The sequence below is a fragment of the Atractosteus spatula genome, chromosome 18, assembly GCF_055471065.1.
Source record: "Atractosteus spatula isolate fAtrSpa1 chromosome 18, fAtrSpa1.hap1, whole genome shotgun sequence".
In the NCBI taxonomy this organism is placed as follows: domain Eukaryota; kingdom Metazoa; phylum Chordata; class Actinopteri; order Semionotiformes; family Lepisosteidae; genus Atractosteus; species Atractosteus spatula.
The window spans coordinates 12,854,895-12,873,846 of NC_142723.1; the positions used below are offsets into that span (position 1 = coordinate 12,854,895).

General features: G+C 47.2%; 1 protein-coding gene across 1 annotated transcript; it reads right to left on the reverse strand.

The window, feature by feature from the left end:
• Positions 1 to 256: 256 nt before the first annotated feature.
• On the reverse strand, positions 257 to 10,874 carry metrn (meteorin, glial cell differentiation regulator). The gene is made up of 4 exons (XM_088936934.1): positions 10,526 to 10,874; positions 8,260 to 8,717; positions 5,653 to 5,712; positions 257 to 4,416 (listed from the first exon to the last, which is right to left on the reverse strand). The coding sequence occupies exons 1-4, from the start codon at positions 10,624 to 10,626 to the stop codon at positions 4,103 to 4,105; spliced, it is 933 nt and encodes a 310-aa protein (XP_088793060.1). The 5' UTR covers positions 10,627 to 10,874; the 3' UTR covers positions 257 to 4,102.
• Positions 10,875 to 18,952: the final 8,078 nt, after the last annotated feature.

Genomic DNA, 18,952 nt, shown 5'->3' on the forward strand with positions numbered 1-18,952 from the left:
TAGAGGCCACAGACTTTAAATTGTGTTCTTCATATTTACCTTCACTTTCAGCGTTTTGTCCAGTCTAAGTCCACTGTGTAATGGGGGCAAACAGCTCCAGTAAACTAACAGAGCTCAAGAACTGCATCCAATTAATAAAAAAAAAAACACTTAAAGGGGAGAAGGGAATAAAGTGGAAGCATTTGTGGAAAGAGAAATTCATATCCAAGCATTAAAAAGTCACTAGAGCCAACCATCTGGAGCAGTGACTTAACACCTATTATATTGAAGAAAGTGGTTTTTATTTTCAATCTTTAGAAGACATTTCAGGCACAAACAGCACAACACAGACATTAATTCTTCAAAAAAAACACTTAATATTTCTTCATTAGTTTCTTAAACTTTCGTATGTACAGTATATACATTCACATTGAAAACCTCAATCTAGCCAGTCACCTAGGCAACAGCTATTTAAAACAATTAAAAAAAAAACAATTGAGTGCTTCTACAAGAACAAGCCTCCTAAGATTTGGTATCACCACTCCCTTCAATTTAGTGCACAGAATAAAAAGCAATATACTTCATAACGAGCTAATCAAATATTTAACCCTGCACATGTATGTGGTTTTCTGCAAGTTCCAGTTTAGACTGCAACTGGTCCTGGGGTCAGTCGGTAAAAAAAAAAGCTCCTGGTGGCTAGAAACCATGATCACCCATTTCTGTTGGGCAATAACGATGCACAATCTCACAAGCAGCACTGAAAATGACTCTTCTGAAGTCAGTAGCTGCTGGAACTGAACATTAGCATGAACATTCCCAGCAGGAAAAAAAAAAATCACAAAGCATGAAGCCCTAGTCCAAATAAACTAGTTAAAAGCAAAATGACACTTCATTATGGACATTCAATACTCCAGGCAGACTCCCGGGCCAGGACTCACCATTCTAGAGCCTCTGCAAGAAACCTAGGATGCAGGAGTAAGAAAATTCAGTTTTGCTCCTGTACATTTTGAACACATGGAGTTCTTATAACCATTAAAGATATTAGGCATCCAAAAGGCTCATCAATAAGAGCCAAGGCTGATTTATTTTCCACATGTACTTGTGATTTTGCAGCAAAACTAGTTTCAGCTCCGCTTCCTCCCCCGTTATTTAAAAAAATGGGTCAAGACCCAATGTTGCAGGCAGCCCTAGATGTAACTAGTATTCTAGTTGATTAAGATCACTTAATTAAATCACTTAGTGAGGAAACAAGCTACATCCTTCAGCTTTAGCACAGAGGTTGATACTAGGGTTGTTTTCCCCAAGAATGCCAACCAAGCATTTGAGTTTCTGAATGCCAGTCCACTAAGCTCACAGATGGAGGTTAAAAAAAAAAGGCTGTACGGGCTCATTTAAGGAGAAGACGCTTTTAGTTACTATCCAGTAAGGCTGTGCTGAAAGACCATGAAAATGAATCCTAGCGTTTCACAGGGGAATGACAAGCTGTTAATCTTTATATATATATAGTTATATACTTCTAAACCATCAACAAGGCAGTCAGAATCTGTGAACTTCAAATCGACAGTGCTCTCTTCAACTTTTACTTCAATTTTTAAACCCCAGTAGTAGCTGGTGCTCTGGAGTTCTAACTGGAAAAGTGTGGGTTTGATTTCTGGGTAAAGCAGTCATTGTATCCCTGAGCAAAAGGAACTTCCTTCAGATTGCCTCAAACTATACAGCTCTGTAAACGGGTAAAAACGCAAGGTGCTTTGGATAAAAGCATCGGTCAAATACTGCAAAAGCAAGAAGAGCAGGGAAATACCAAACTTCAGGTGACAGCAGTAAAAAGTTACACAAATGTTTACCAGAAAAGTCACATGAATCTGTACACAACTGGTTCCCACTGTCTGACCTAAAGGCAGTTGCATGTTCTCATGTCTCAAGCCTACATTACAACAGCAGAAAGTGTTGAATATCAAATGAATAACCACAGGGGACTGAAACTGCCACACACACCTCCAGTTTGCAGCCTAAGAGCCATCTGGACTAGGAGTCCAGTGAGGAAAAACCTGAAAGATGTTTGTTACAAGCATCTCACTCCAATATTAAGATACCAAGCTCAGTTTAAAAAAAAAATGCATTGAATGTGTAACATCTTCCCCATCCATCATCAGAAAGCTGTCAGTTATTCCCAGTTAGCGTCACAGCCATCCAAAGCCTATCCTAGAAGCAGAGGGCACAAGACCATACTACAGCCAGGAAGGAATGCTAGTCCATCACAGGGCCAGTTTAGAGAAATCAAGGTAACAAGCCATCATGTTTCATCTTGGCAAGACAGATACCAGAGCACCAAGAGGAAATGGGAAAAATGCACCTTCAGTACAGTTGAAAACCCAACTACCACTTGTTCCAGTTTTCATTTTAAGCGATCATTAAAACGAAATCATTAATCAGAATGGCCCTGAGGGGCAGTGGTTAGCATTGCGGCCTTGCAGCACAGGGTTCGATTAATGGGGTGCTGTCTGCATGGAGTTTGCATGTTCTCCTGGGTTTCCTCCAGGTGCTCCTGTTTCCTCCCACAATCCAAACATGCTGGTAGGTTAATTGGCTTCCAGGAAAATGGGCTCTGGTGTGAGCGAGTGTTTAGGGCTCTCTGGCATGTGATGGACTGGCGTCCTGTCCAAGGTGTATCCTGCCCTGTGCCTGCTGCTTCTCTGGACAGGTTCCAGCTCCCCTGCAACCTTGTACTGGATAGACTAGCTTAGAAAAAAAAAAGATACCAGATCTCTAATCAAACACAGGCATGTTTTTAGGGAACTTGTTTTCCCCATGAAACCATTACACTTTTGTAGAAACAACAGTATCCCACATTTGAGGAAACAAAGGTTTTTAAATCCTTCTGTCCTTCAGGATGTACATAAAGGCTCAGGAATGATTCTGTTTATGTCCAAAGATACAACAAAACAGACCACTGCTGAAGCAATACTCTGAAAAGTCTACTTAACTAGGCTTTTTTTTTTAAAGTTATTTATACAGGGTATTCGATCAGTACACAAGGCACCCTGTTTCAAACTAAATGATATAAATGTAACAGCATGATGGCAAGCTATCATAGGCCATCAGGCTGAATGTGGCACATACTCCTGCTCTTAACGAACCTGGGACTCACAAGCTTCTCTGAACTCTGTCCCCTTGCCTGGAGTCACCATTATATATTAATACTGTATTTCTATACACATAAGCAATATAAAATCATTTGGTTTTCCAGATTCCTCAGTGCTTGCTCCAACCTCTCACCCCCGACACCCTAAACAGATAGTCCCCTTTCCTTCAACAGCAAGGCAGTGCAAAATCAATTCAGCCCCCTCCTTGTCTACAAGGACATTCATGTAGAAATTTAGGAAGGGAACATGTTCATCTCACTCATAAAGGGAGAGGGGTGGTGTATTATTTAAATTTGGGGTTTTAACTGGTGTTTTTAGGTGTTCTTTAGCCTAAATTGGGGGTAGATCGCAGTCTTGTTCTAGAGTTGTTGATCCATCAAGCTCACTCTCCACAGTTGCTCTTCAAGATGGAGACAAGAGAGGGAAATTGATATACCACCGTGGTTTAAGTGAATCAGTCCAATGCTGAAAGTCATTCACTTCCTGAGTAACAAAACGTCCTGTCCCAAGTCGATGTAAAAGATCAAGGCCTGCTATTATTAAAACCCGCTGCCATCACGGTCTCCCCTCGTCCTCACCAAAGACACTGAAGCGGTTTCGGAACCGCCCGCCGAGCTGCCGCGTCTGCCAGGCCCCCGGTGCGCAACGCCCATCAACGCCGATCACAGCACTCCCAACGTTGCTCTCGATCCAGAACGTGCCGAGTCTCCGCTTGGAGGACCCCCAGACTGGAGGGCAGCCGCCACCGTGTCCACACTGTTCAGTCCGCTACATTACCCAGACCCTTCGGCAAAGGCGACCCTGCCAACACCGAAAGGCCGGAAACCCAACATGCCCATAGTTGGATCCACACCCCTGCTGTGCTTCCTCGGAGGCTGCAGGTTCTAGGCTTTGAGAGGGTAACGAGGAAGGGGGGGGGGGGCGGGGGAGACCATTGGCAAAGAGGACCGCGGAGGTGAGGAGTTTTCCCAGGATGCCCCTCAGTTGCCTGCCAGTTCGCAGGGTATCTGCCGCGCCTCGCGGGCCTCCTCGTAGACCCGGCGGAAGTCCTTGTAGCGCGGGGCGCAGCCCAGCCAGGCCTCGCCGAAGTGCACCCGGCCCGTGAACAGGAAGCTGCCGGAGCCCGGCTTGACGCCGCAGCGCAGGAGCGTGCGGATCTCCCCGGACTGGGCCAGCCGCCCCGGGCCGGAGAACAGGGCGTACTTCTGCCGGTACACCCGCGAGGCGCTCACGCCGATCACCGACGCCCACAGGTCCCCGTCAGTCCTCACCGACCGGATGTTCCCGCGCACCACTGCGGACACAGAGAGGGGCGGTCAGAGCTCTCGCTCCTGCACCCAACAGACCGGACTCCACCCTGCCCAGGCGCCCTGCTGCCTGGACAGGGTGCCAAGAGGGGCCAACAGGGGGCACTCAACCTGCAGTCTGTGCAGGTCCTGATAACCCAATAGTTACGGGGACACTACTGTAAAAAGGCGCGCCATCCTTCGGATGAGACAAAACCGAGGTCCTGACTCATGAAAAATCCCAGGGTGTTTCTCAAAGTGTAGGGGTTTATCAATCACGGCCTCATCACTCTGTTCTCCTCCCCAATGATAGCTGATAAGTGGTGAGCATACTGGTGCTCTAGGGCTGCTGTTGCGCCCAGGTGGGGCTGCACATTGGTAGTGGAGGGGATCCCCCATTACCTGTTAAGCGCTTTGAGTGTCCAGAGAAGCTCTATATTAACAAGTGTAAGGAATCACCTAAAGCAGAACAGTTTTAAAAAAAACTAATGCTTCAATGGCTCCTCACACAAGACTCTCCCACCCCTGTGCCATTATAGCTCAAATTAACTGGGTAGGGTTACTCCACCACACTGGCTTCAAGCAGAGCACAACGGGGTGCTGCCTGACCTTTGACCCCCAGCTCCATTAGGGGCTGGGTGATGGAGAGGATTGGGCAAGTGCAGCAGTGTTCCCATTAGCCACGAAACTGGTCCTTCTGGACTGCTGCCCTTCCCAATCCCTCCAAGACCATAAATCCGGTCAAGGGGCAGCTGCTCGTACAGCAGAAACGCCCCCTGGCAACATTTACGACACCCCATTTCAAGTCAAGCTTACTGAGCTGCTTCACCACCTAAAAAGGTGACATTTCAAAGTTCAGACGTTTGGATGACCATGCTATGTTGAAGCAGTTTATTTTAAGGTTCATTTCATGTCGGTCGTATAAAAGAAATCCAAATCACTTTAGGAATGGAGGAAATGTTTTTCAGGTTCTACTGCTTTCTGCCACACACATTTTCACAGGCGTTAACTTAATTTGACCCAAGAGCCCAGAAACAAAATTGAAAGCGCATTGAAATTGGTATTGCACATATGTTTCCCCATTTTGTGATGCTTCTAAAATGGTGTGAAACAATTGAAGCTAAAAAAAAAAAAAAAGAGACCTGTTCCATCTTCCTGTAGCTCAGTACGAGTTCGGTCACTCCCTGCTCAGTGTATTACACCCTTGCTGGGTGTATTGATGGAGGAGGTCGATTTAAACTCACCAAAGTCACTGGTGCACACAGCCATCAGGATCTCCGTGTCATTGCAGGGTCTGCAGGCAGCTGGAGACACAACAGAGGCAGAAAGTGAGAGAACAGACAAGATGGCCACACGGTCTCACAGCAAGTACATTTTTTTACAGACCCAAAGCGAGGCCAATACATAAAGTCTTGTTTGCACAAGAACAGTCCAGATCCAGCACTTTCTGGACCTGCACAAAAAGCTGTTAAACCAATTTGATCAGTTAAACTTATCAAAATGTACCCGAGTCTAGAGGGAGCCTCAGCATACATGGATGGAAAATAAGCCCAACTGCCTCTGGCACGGATTAGAACACGCTGGATGACCAGCGCACACATGCTACAAGCAACACTAACAAAGCAGGCAGGGAGCAGAGGCTGAAAAAAAAAATGCATCTGGGAAGCTCTTCATGACTCCCCTGTTAAATTGCCCTTCTGCTTTTTTACAGCAGGGCTCTAAAATGGAGGAGCCTGGGGGAGGTTTGCAAACGGGGCTGTAGCCGATTTCCCAAATGCCCCCAGGGTGGAGGTCTTTGATGGGGGAGGGGGAGGGGGAAACGTGCAAAACGAAGATGACCACAGGAGAGGTGCCTTTGACTGCTTGTCCGTCTTACTTGGAGGAACTCAAAGGCCAACGTGAAAGACATCACCCACTCTTGTAACTCACATCGCCCCAATTAGGAACAAGACAAGGTTTATTTCATGCTAATAAGAGAGGAAAAGCATTCTGGCTGTGGAGCCGAACACACCTGCAGGAGGCTGAAATATTTTTCTCCTCTTTTCAGCCCGGAATAAACCTTTAATTGTTCCTGTCTACTTGAACTACACCGCCCTAATTAGTTCAGCAGGAATCGAGGGTCTGCTCATCACTGTCTGAATCGTACAAAAACACCACGGCCAATATCAATGGGTCCGCCCGTTTAGGACCAACATCAAATTTTAAAATTCAGTCCAAGGATACCTCACTGGAAGCATTAAGAAATAAGGATGCCCCAAATGATTCACCTTCGCAGAAGGATGGATTGCATCTGAAAGTTGTTGAAAGTAGCATAAAGGCCCCCCAATTAGAAACTGCACTGTGAGAAAATGAATGTCCCTAAACCGTACTGACAGTTGGGCAAGAGTGACCCGTCTGATTTTTGGCTGCTTTCCTCGGAAAAGCATATTCAGCTTTCTAGAAAAAAGAAAGCAGTTCCACAATAAGACCAACATCTGGAAAGGGAAAGTGTAATTTCATACATTTTTGTGGTTAAATTACTCATTTTCCACAAAAACTGAGGGAAAACAAGGAGGGTGACATTGCAGAACCAACCCTTGCAGTCTTGTTCCCAGAGGGGGGAAAAAAAAGTAATTTTAAGATCCACTTGGCATTCCAAGCCCTATTTTTGTAGCCCCCTAATGGGTTACCGCCCCCCCCCCTCCGGTCACTAATCAAGCCTGGTGAATTCCTGGAGACAAGCGGCCCTGCAGAGGAAAAACAAAACAAAGGGAGCATCCCAGCTGATGAAAGGCCTCGCCGTTACCACAGCAACCCCACTAATCCCTGAACTCTCATGTGGCTGAATGAAAGGCCTAGTTCTCTACAAGTCCTCTCACACTGGGCTTTTGTTCAAACCCCCTGACAAACGCATTCTCTCAGGGCAAGAGCGGCCAGGGAATTCGTCCACTGGCCTCCAGGGAACTTGAATGATTTCTCAGCTCCGGCGGCCATTCTGGACGGGCCCCCTGTTATCAACTCCCAGCGCCGAAAATCCTTCAGCACAAAAAGCTGGAAAGGACAGGGCTCCACACCCACAAACTTAATCAGGATAGCTTTGCTGCATAAAGGGCCACGTAAGCACTCCACTGCCTCTACTGCTTAGTCAGTAGGCAGGTAGTAACGGTAAAGGAACAAGTAAAAGTTTATTCCATGCTGAAATGAGAAAGGAAAACGAACTCTCTGCCAGGGAGCAACATTTCGGTTTGACACCTGAAGACTCCCCAGCTGAAACGTTGCGTTTCTTTTTGACAAGGAATAAACCCTTCCTTGTGCCTTTCCAGCCTACGCAGCTCCCCACCTGAACCAAGCAGTAATAGGTGAGGAGTTCCATGCTGGGAAAAAAAAAACAACGTTTCGGCCGTGGAGGGTATGCTCACACCAGAAGAAGGCTCCACGGCCAAAACGTTGTTTCCTTTCCTCTTTTTTTCCCCAGCATGGAATAAACCCATTACTTGTTCCTTTGCATCCTACGCATGCCGACGCAGCCACCCACCTGAACTACTATAGGCGAGGAGTTTACCGCCAAACGTACACAGACATTGGAAATCCCATTTGTGCTCATCTCTGGGGACATACACAGTACAGCAGACAACATCGCACAATGTAGACAGTACATTACACACGACAACAGGAACAATAAACACGTAGCAGTGAGGGGAGGGGAAAACATGGCGGACCATGCTAACAGTGCACAGTGCAAGAGCCCTCAAATCGGTCTTGGAGCCTTTTAAACTACTTTGACTCCACCAAATAAGAAGTCGCAAATCCACAAACGGAGGGCAATTTTCCCCAGGTATTTTTGGGGTGTCGAGGAAGGGGCGCCCCCTCACCTTCGCTGCTGGTGGTGGTGGTGGTGGTGGTGCTGGAGTCCGGCGCCAGCAGGGCGTTCCAGTCGCCCCGCAGCTCGTAGCGGAAGGAGGCGATGCGCCGGCTGATGTCCTGGTGCGGCGTGGCCTGCAGGAACAGCGCCACCCTCTCGCCGGGCTGCCGGCTGAAGCAGCGCACCCGCGGGGGCCGGCCGGGGGGCCCCGGGCGCTCGCCCACCAGCAGCTCCAGCAGCCCGTCGCGCTCCAGGTAGATCTGGGCCCCCCGGAAGCTCTCGGCGGGCTTGATGCAGGCCGTGATCTGGCCCGAGCTCCGGCCGCTGCCCCCGGGCCCCACCGCCCCCGAGGGCAGGCGGGGGGACAGGCTGAGCCGCAGCGCCCCCTTGGGGTACAGCCAGACCAGGGCGCCCTCCGCGCAGTGCAGGGAGATCTGCTCCACGCTGCCGGGCTGCTGGGAGAGCCCGCTGCAAGAGAGGGGAGACCCGGGTGAGAAGCGCAGCCAACAGGAACCGGCACAGCCCTGCCAGATTGACAGGTCTTTCTCACTACAGGAAAGCACTTTTAGAGATAACCACTTGTTCAGCCCTATACAATTTCTTGCAGTAGGAATTTGTCTTTTCGCATACCCCAGCTTGCTCTCCATGAGACACACAGACAGGGAGAGAAGCTTGGGGTCAGAGCGCAGGGTCAGCCATTTATATGGCGCCCCTGGAGCAGCTGGGGTTAAGGGCCTTGCTCAGGAGCCCAATGGAGTAGGATTCCCCTGCCGGCCGCGGGATACGAACCGGCAGCCTTCCAGCCACAGGCGCAGATCCTGAGCCACAGAGCCACCGCTTGTATAAATTGTATAGGGCTAATAAAGTGATGTTATACGTCACAGATCGGAGGGTGGTCTCCTCTCCATGAGCCACACAAGTTCACCATTGGCCGTGCGTACGTCCCACCATGCCCCAGGTGGGACTCCGGTCCAGAGCCCAGCCTCCAGATCGCCATAAACAGTTGACATCTGCGGTTTTATAGTCGTAAAATGAGGCACGTCGTTTGCAACGGAACGCAAGGACGTTGCTTCTCAGCACGAGAGGAACAGTGGCGGCGCCTATCGGTGACGACGCGTAACACCCCGAGTGGGGGGAACGAGCCGTTTTATGACTTTTTCCAGACTCGGTCACCCCCCACCCTATAAATAACTTGGAAAGTAAACTACGTACAAAAAGGTCCAAAAAGCCTGTTTCACTTAAATAGTACAGCAGACTTCTCATACGCTCAGTTACAAACCGTTAAATTTCCATGCAACTGGACAGCATACTAAAACATTCGAGTCAACGTTCGTCTAAGCGTCCAGGTTTCTTTCTCCAACTCGTTTGACGTCGGACACATCAAAGGGCAGGTCTAATTGCCGAGGTGCCAATGTCGACACGTTTGAAATCCGACACCCCCCCTCAAACTTTATGGGCGCCGTCCTTTAGTGCCTGAGTTTACAGCAGTCACAGCGAAGTGACAGATCCTACGTAAAAGACGCCGCCTATGCAACACGGATGCAAACTCTGCACACGGGGCTACGAATCTCAATTTCTAGAAGAAAGTCAACCGAAACCCGAGGGAAGCAAAAACTCTAATGGGGACCGATGGTTTCAGCATTGCTTTTAGTTGTATTTGCACCTGGTCAAGTTCAATTAGTCTCCAACGCAGCGAATGCGTATTTGATTAATAAATCAAAAATTTGGTGTTCACACTTGAAGAAGGCTCCACAGCCGAAACGTTGCGTTTTCTTTCTTCTCTTTTCAGCAGGGAATAAACCCATTACCCGTTCCTTTGCAGCCTACGCATGCTGACGCAGCCACCCACCTGAACTACTTTGATTAATAAAGACGTACAACGTTCAACACGCTGATAGGCGTTTGGTAAAATAACATGAGCAATTTCCTAGTTCATGCTGTTCTAGCAAGAGGTTACGATTTAGAGGGGGCAAACAGCAGCCTTAGCGGATCGCATCGGCAAGCCTTTTACTGTGCCAACTGAAGCGAACCACTGCAGGAACACGGCTGGCTGGCCATCACACTGCAGCTGTGCAGATGGACGGACGCCCGTTCAAAACAGGTACCAGTACCCCAGTTCTGCAGTGGTCCCCCTCTTCCAAAACCTAAGACACGCGCACTAAGATAGAGATAACGAGGACTGGCTTTAAAACGTCTGAAAAGCTGCCGGACAAACAGACCAGACGGATCCGAGTTAACGCTTTGAAGACGCAACTCGTTAACAACCGATAACCTACCTCCCTCTCCAACTGCACTGGTCCTCGGAATAGCTGGACAGTGCGGTGTCCAAAACGGAGAGGAGCGGGATCCACAGGGCGCACAGCCGGAGTGGAAGCATTTTCGACGACGTCTCAGCAACACCGGGTGGAAGTGGGGTGGTGGGGGTGGGGGTGTCCTGCCGTCCCCCCTCACAGCCACTCGCTACTTGCAAGGTGCCCCGTACAGCCGAATCCCAAAAGCGTCTTCACGGCCCATGTTCCGACACCACATCTACACCTCCATGCGCTCTGCGCCGCGACACCTTGCTTGCCAGCCCTGCAGTTTACATGCTAAGCATCCCCGCTACTATTTCCACAATCTGACTGAGACGCCTCGGCGGCGTCTGACGGTTTTAGTGGTGGGGCCGCGGGCCTCCCCAGCCAATGGCGAGCGGGGGACCAAACTTTCCGCCAATCACAGACAAGGCAGCGGAGGGCGGGGGCGTGGTCTAGGACAATAGAAACCAGCTGAACGTTTTAAATGACTTCACTGGCCAAATGAAAACAGAAAAAAAACTTTTCTGCGTGGGTCGAAGAGATAACCGCTAGGGAATAGATCTATGCGTAAAAATGCATGCTTCAGCACTGATCGTTTCTGTTTGTTTAACATCGCCAATTTCAGAACTGTCTCGTTGACACGCAGCAGGGCACCGAAACTTTTGGGAAAATTCAAAACGTGTCTCCAAATCCCTGTGCAGAAACCAAAAAAAGATGTACGTTGTGTATATGTATAACATTTGTCAAATACACGTCAGTTCCAGCCTTCAGATTATTACCGTGATGTGCACAGCGCTGAGAAGACCATGACTCATTCTCGCAAGCTATTTTAAAAGTTCCTACCGGGTAGGTGTAGGATAATGAACTCATTCATATCCACCTAGCCCTTCAATCAGTCTGTCTTTGATAACGAGTGGAATAAATGTCACACCCATACAGATAACATTCACATTAGAAGAGTGATTTTTTTAAACATGTGTTCAAAAAGTATTACTTGGTAAAATGCACACTACTTCTGCCGTTTCCCTGTTGACCCCGTTTATACACGAATGGCCTTTTTAAATGAAACGTTGGATGCACATTAATCGGAACTCTCGATAATAGACTAGATTTTGTTTGAAAGGCTTGAGCCCTTACGTGCAAGTTCATTCATTTCATGCGAAATCCAGATGCAGAGACTAATAACAGACCCCATAGTGCTGTGCAATTCAAAACAGTTCATTCATTCCCTAGGGCAATTTAAGGAACTCGAACATGTAAGATAGCTATCCTTTATTTTGACTGTAAAGCTTCCTGAATTTCTTCATTTTGGCACAAAGAAACACCACCGTCCGAATCTTTCACCGTGTATCTTATTTTAAAGAGCTAATTCCCTGCCAAGGTGTTTATATATTTCCTTGTAAACGTCTAGAGCCTCCACTTTATAAACCCACATTCCTGGTGATCTTAGAACAAGTAAAATAGTTTCATAGTCGCTAGCCTTGTTACGAGGAAAACAGATGCCCCTTTAAAAAAATCCCGACAGTGGTGTCTCGATAATTAAAACAGCCCGCCAAAAAGTCTGAATTAAAAAAGCACGACCTATTCAGCGATTGACCCGAGACTGTGGCTCTGTGCTGGAGGGAGAGGGACCCCGTGTTAAGCAGGCATTTGAAGAAAAGAGTATGGCCGACCCCCACCGCTGACAGATAAACACGACCAGGGGGGAATGTACAGTGGCAATCAGCTGACACCGAAAATGGGACTTTTAACACAAAAAGGGGGGGAAAAAACGCGATTAGGAGCATTAGTCGCTTGCCTTTTGATCACGAACCCCTCTACGGTAATTGAATCGGGTTGTACTATTTAATGTGTCCACAAAGCCCTATAATGGCGCTTCGGGGAAGGTACAAAGGAGCACATTAACACCTATTAATCAAACGACTGATCGAAACCCCCTTCACAATCCGATTTTAATGACTGTGCGAAGGAATCCAAGCAAACACACAGTGATCCCCGCCTGCTGTTGTCACTTCTCAGACACGACACTGTTTTCCAGCTCTTTGCATAAAGTCCATTCATAATTCAAGAAGTTCATGATGAACACGGTGCGGAATCACCAGACAGTGCCGGCTGATTCAATTAATTTGTAAAGCCCGGCTTCTCTTCCAGATCGTTAGCTATTAATGCATCTACAGGTATAGAGTACCAATTACAAATGAGTTGCAGAACCGTCACTGCTTTTAAGTCTGAATTTAGCGTCAGTGTAGGTTTGGGCTACACTCTGATTAAAAAAACCTTGCTTACTTTCAGACATCTGCGTGACATCTGAATGTCACGTATACCCACGCCTACACAGCAAGAAGAAAATCTTTTCATCTCGTCGTTGCGGAGAAGTCCCTGCGTTGGTTCGGAAGTTGCAGAATTAAAAAAAAAAACAACGTATCATCTGAATCAGAGAATAAAAATGAAATGAGAATTTTGTGTATATATAAAAAAACAATAATTATATGGGAAAGTAAGCGGATCAGTACCCAGCGGGCGCACAATGGCCAAATCGATTTCTGTTCTGTCAGTTTCTTAATGACAATGCCTCCTAATTGGCTTGATCACTTTAACTTTTTTTTTTTCCAAAGAAGGGCGTCTTCCCCCGTCTCCAATAAGGCTTTTGTGTCCCCTCGGGGAACCCAGTACCCTCTAACTCCAGCGAGGGGAGTCGGGGGGAGGGAGGGACGGTGGGAGGAGATACCTATTGTCTCAAACTCTTTGTTTACCGGCCTCCGCTGGCGGAGCCGAAATCAAATATTTAAACATTCTTTCACAGCGCCCGCCAAAACTGAAAACAATGCAAGGGACTTCAGCATCTGTTGTCTGCACAGAGGTCCATGAAATACTCTTTAAAGCTCAAATGTAAAAGGGAACGTATTTTCATCAACGGCAAAGTGTATTATTATTATTATTGTTGTTGTTGTTGTTGTTGTTGTTGTTGTTGTTGAAAAGAAAAGTGAAATAGTGTTAGAAGAAAACATTTAAGCGGTTACATTTGTTCAGGGAGCATATTAGAAACAGTGTTGTCTATAATGCGAAACTTGCAGGAAATGCATTGCATTGTGATGTATTTGGAAATATAGGAACAAGTAATAGGTTTATTCCATGCTGGAAAAAAAAGAAGAAAGAAAACACAACGTTTCGGCCGCGGAGCCTTCTTCAGGTGTGAGGAGGTGTGAGAAGCGAAACGTTGTGTTTTCTTTCTTCTTTTTTTCCAGCATGGAATAAACCTATTAGTTGTTCCTTTGCAGCCTACGCATGCTGACGCAGCCACCCACCTGAACTATTTTGATATATATGTATAAAGTTATTCCACGCCGCGAACGTACCATGGCGACCATTTACTAGGTGACCGGGAGGGTGAAATCGTGGCAAATGAAAGAGAGAGACGAAAAACGGCGCCACATCCAGACGTCGTGAAAAAGCCAGAGAAACTCTTACAGGGCGAGAAGCTGAAATCTGGCCACCTGTTTCGGATTTCAGATTTCAATTAAATGTGCCGCTGTGTCATCGATGTGGGCAGTTCCGTTAGAGCTACAACTACCAAATATTATCTCATTGCAAACAAGAACTTCTGCCCTATGTCCTTAATAGCTATTTAAATATTACTGCATCTGGTATTCACTGATGCAGAATGATGACTTATACAAGACTGAAATGGAGGTTTTAGCGCACCGTCTGAGCACAGGGAAACTCAAAGTATCGTCTCAAGACGTCACGGTAAACTGTAATAAGGGATGGAAATGATCTCGGCACAAAACGATGCCTTTCACAATCACAGAACTTACGTTCACCTGAAATCTGTTTAAAAAAAAACTGCGGGGAACAGAAAAAAAAGGGAGCGCTCCTTTGCACAAAGAGACGTGGGGGGCGGGCACAAACGGCCCTGTCAGATGAAGTTGAAGCTGAATTCCTGAGACACTTCGAGAAATGGCGGGATGCCGAACACAGAAGTGGGGTTCCTGGATGACCTTTCCTGCCGGAGCGAACGCGAAGATGAACAGGCAGAAATGGGGGGGGTCACCTCCTCCTGTGTCCTGTAACCCGCAGCCTCACCTCTGCGCAGCACAGACACCCAGGCAGTCCTTACACACCCCCCCGGCGAGGATCCCTTTCAAGATCAGCGTATTAGAACTCAATCAAAAATTCTTTTGTGCTGGTGCTGCCATCGATCTCAATGCACCGTGTCTCCCGGGGGGGCCGGGTACCAGTGGCGTTTCAATAGGTTGCGGTAAAGCGCCGACGTGAAAGGTTTAGCAGAACTGCAGTGCCCTGTGGGTAGAGTTATGACAAGGCTTCAAAACCCACAAAAGCACGTGCGCAGAAATCCAGCTGCTTCTTTGTTTGCCGAGAGAGAAGTGCTTTTGTACAGAGCCAGACATTTCAAAGGCGCGGAGCCTGAATGGGAACCAGGCAGCTGTAAAAATATGAAATATAAACGAGGATCTAATCATGTTTTCATGTCAAATGAAACAGCAGAATTCCCTAGGAACCCCTAGGAATAACTGTGAAGACCAGAGTCCTTCAGTGTTATAGAGTTTCTAAATATAGCTTCGCAGGGAAATGTATATGGACCATTTGGGTCTGTACTATATAAAGAGTTTTCAGGGTCATAAAAAATGCGCCTTTAAAAAATAGTCAGGTATTTAGAAGTGGGGTGCACCCCGGAAATCTAGAAAGGCTCACAAGGTGAACAACGTCTCTCAGAGAAAAGTTCCGTGCAGGAACTTCACTTGTCTCACTTCGCAAAGTCCAGGCTGGCTCAATTACTTTTCCACGAACCAATGAATTTGACACAGAAGGGAGATTTCTCAGAGAAAACTCGCTGACTGAACACTTGCCTCACTAGGACAAATTCATATAATAAAGTATCCTTTGCAGTTTACTTCATATTCGATACCGTAATTATTGCGAGGGGCCCGTTTTATTTCTGTGGGATGTTACAACACAGGAACCAACTGAGCGCAGACCCACAGAAGGGCATGAAAAAATCATTCTTCGTCTTCTCTTGCTCCACACCGGAGCTCGCACGCCTCGGGACGCTGGGGGTGCGGGGCGCGCTGTTGGGCTGCGTTATTGGACCGATCACCCACTTCACAAAGTGTGGAGACAGGAATTCATTCACAAAAACGAGTCCCGCGCTGTCCTGTTTCCAGAGCCGAGGGGGCGAACTTTTATACAAGTTAAGCACACAAAATCATCCCTCGTGGGTCTCTCTGGGAGCGGGAAAAAACTGTCTCGGCTCTTTTTATTGATTAAAAGGAGCCGGGAGCCCTGCTCTAAAAGTCAAACTGGGGCTCGTATCCCCCCCTCCCCCAATGAAGACGCCCTCTCTATCCCCAGTCTCCCGCCCCCTCAGAGCTGGGGCTTATGGAGTTCAGCTGTGACCTCTGACCTGGCAGTAATAATTTGATTAAAATGATGGGAGGGATGATTAATGGTGATGGTAGGTGGTGGCGATGCCAGGGGACCTGGGCAGACTGAGTGTGTGTGTGTGGGGGGGAGGCGACAGGCCTGTATTAATAACATTAATGTTATTCATTAATGTTAGCTTAATGAAGAATGTAAACATTAATGAAGCTTCTGTCCCATCAGTAGCGTCGCAGTAGCGTTTTCTCTAGAACCATGAGGTCCGGAGGGCAGAAGGAACAACACTATAATAGAGGTCCTCAGGAATGTCTCTGTAACACTGAAGGACTTCACACGTAGTCCTGGAGGTTCCTAGGGAATTCTGCTGAATTAATTACCTTAATTGGGCTTCATTACAACTGCTTCCAAGTCTTGACTGATTGAGGAGCTTGAATTCCCTCTATAGAATCTGACCAGGCGTGGGGGATAGCATAAACTAAGACAGCCAGGCTCAGCCTCTGTTTATAAAATTCAGCAGCCAGAATCCTGACCAGGTCTAGTGCAAATGTACACATTACTCCTATCCTGGAGTCCTTGCACTGGCTTCCGGTCAAATTCCGTGTAGACTTTAAAATCCTCGTGCTCACCTATAAGGCTCTGCATGGCTTGGCACCTCAGTACCTGTCTGAACTATTATGGCCCTACTCCCCACCTCGCAACCTTCGCTCTTCTAATTCTGCCCTCCTTTCTGTCCCCCAAGCCTGTCTACATTGTATGGGTGACAGGGCCTTCTCCTGTTATGCCCCCAAGCTCTGGAACTCTCTGCCCAAGGATATCAGAGAGTCACCTTCTCTAAACTCCTTCAAATCCAGACTCAAAACCTTCTTCTTTAGAAAAGCCTTTACTGAACTGGTTCCATTCTTCACTCCTCTGCCTTTCTTAGTACCACCATCCACGGTCTCCTCTGTATATTGTAATTGTGTTTTCTCTTGTGTATTCTTCTTATTCATTGTTGTTGTCATTCTGTAAAGCACTTTGAGAAGCCACCTTTAAAGGCGCTATATAAAATACAGTTTATATTATTATTATTATTATTATAATATTATTATAGTTCAGGCACCTTTCTGGGCTCAATCGCTGGTTGATTGGCTTGCCAACCTGGAGCCTCCCCTCTCCTTGCAGACAATTACCCCATCGCGCAACAAATCCACACGAAACAGTGGGAGTTTTTCGCCGTGCTAGGGTTGCGAAGTCTACAATTTGCATTAGGCATGAACTGAAGTCACTGGGCCTTGCCCGTCATTAAACACACCACGCAATTTCCTTGTTTTTCAATCTCATCTGATTTCCAAGTACTTTGGCAGCAGCGAGAACACAAAGCAGCCTCCGTAGGGCTTTCAGAGTCCCCTTGTCTGTAAAAACAACATGGGGGAGATTGCAATATGGGAATTAGAGAGCTTAGAAGGACATAATAGGCTTTGAATAAGTGTCCACTTGTTAATTTCAATCTGACGGGTTACGGGTTTTTTTTCCCCCGAGATCTCAAAGGCTGACGGAGGTAGGCGGCGCAGTTGGTTCTCCTTCCGCGGTTTCTGCCTCCCGAGGAGTGGGATGAAACACTACGCGAGCAACAAGAAGCGAAATGAATTTGATTACCTCGGTGTAACAACACACAGAAGCAACACGCATTTCAGCCCCGCTGGGCACCTTCGCAGGCAGGCTGGAGAACAGGGGCCATTTTGTGATGGGCATGAAAACGAAACCGCCTTCGGACCCAGTGCTGCTTCTCTTTTCCTGCTCTCCCCCTCTCAGACAGAGGCCCCGAGTGTGATTTTCTGTACTGTAACGCAGGGGGCCGATAAATTCAATACAGCACATTACCCTGTGCCATAGAGATGAAAGCCACAGCATACAATAGTCTGAATAACTGAGGGTCTGAGGACCAGCAAGATTGGATACAGCCCTACCCAAGGGAAGAGGGGAGGGGCTGTATGTTTGTTTCTAAATATTTACACCATCGTGGCTGGATGGATGGAAAACATCAGGCTTTTCTGCTTATATAACTTTCCAGAATGACCACTCCGTGCTTCCACACAGTGAGAGTGCTGTAGGAGTCTTTACAGGGCATTACCCAGCTGTATTTGTTGTCTGTTCTTAGTGTTTGCTAGCTAGACTCCTGTGGCTGTGAGATCCCATTAAGTCCCTGACAGGTCTGAGAAAAAGCTCAATAAAAACAAGTGTCGGTTTTCACAGACATCTTTAATAAAAAAAGCCCATAGGGGCTGAGATTACAGATAACCCTTTATGGCAGGCTTGAGTTAGCAGTTACACCACAGTTACGAGTGAGACCAAGACATGACTGTGGTATGTTTGGGTCATTAGGAACATCACATCTGTATTTCAGGGGGAAAACCTGTTTTGCATGATCTGCGGTGAGAGAAGGATTAAATTCCTGGCCCCAGGAACATCCTATCATGCCCATTCAGATGTGTTTTGGGAAACATATCTATTTCTTACAATAATTGTGTCACATATAAACTGGAGAATATAAATATATATTCCCACTTGGGGGCAAGAAGCAAAAGTGTTGTCTGTGGAAAGATTTTATTTCTAAATGGCAGCGTGCAAACATGTTGAAGAGTTGGAGCTTCATTTACAGTACAGCCCCCAAAACAGCAGCCTTGTAATGTTTCACATGTTTATGAAACTGACAAAAGACAGGAAATGTTTGCCTCTTCCTGACATCTTAAACTGCAGTTGTTTTGTCAGTCTATTCAAACTTCAGACCTGGAGTTTTATTGGTGGGACTCATGAATTACAGTGTTTCCAAAACAATAACAATTAGTAGAACATTTATAAACATTTACAACAATAACATTACACAGCTGGTCCTCTCTGGGCAGCCAGGTCTGCCTGCGTCCCCAGTTTCTCTGTCCAGGCTGTGGTCACTGAGTCTGTCCTCTCTGGAGAGGCAGGTCTGCTTGTGTCCAGTTTCTCTGTCCAGGCTGTGGTCCCTGAGTCTGTCCTCTCTGG

Coding starts and splice junctions, on each gene's coding strand:
- metrn (XM_088936934.1), bottom strand. CDS start 10,626: ATGCTTCCACTCCGGCTGTGCGCCCTGTGGATCCCGCTCCTCTCCGTT. Junction 8,718..10,525: donor CAGTGCAGTTGGAGAGGGAG/GTAGGTTATCGG, acceptor CCTCTCTTGCAG/CGGGCTCTCCCAGCAGCCCG. Junction 5,713..8,259: donor CACCACCACCAGCAGCGAAG/GTGAGGGGGCGC, acceptor TTGTGTCTCCAG/CTGCCTGCAGACCCTGCAAT.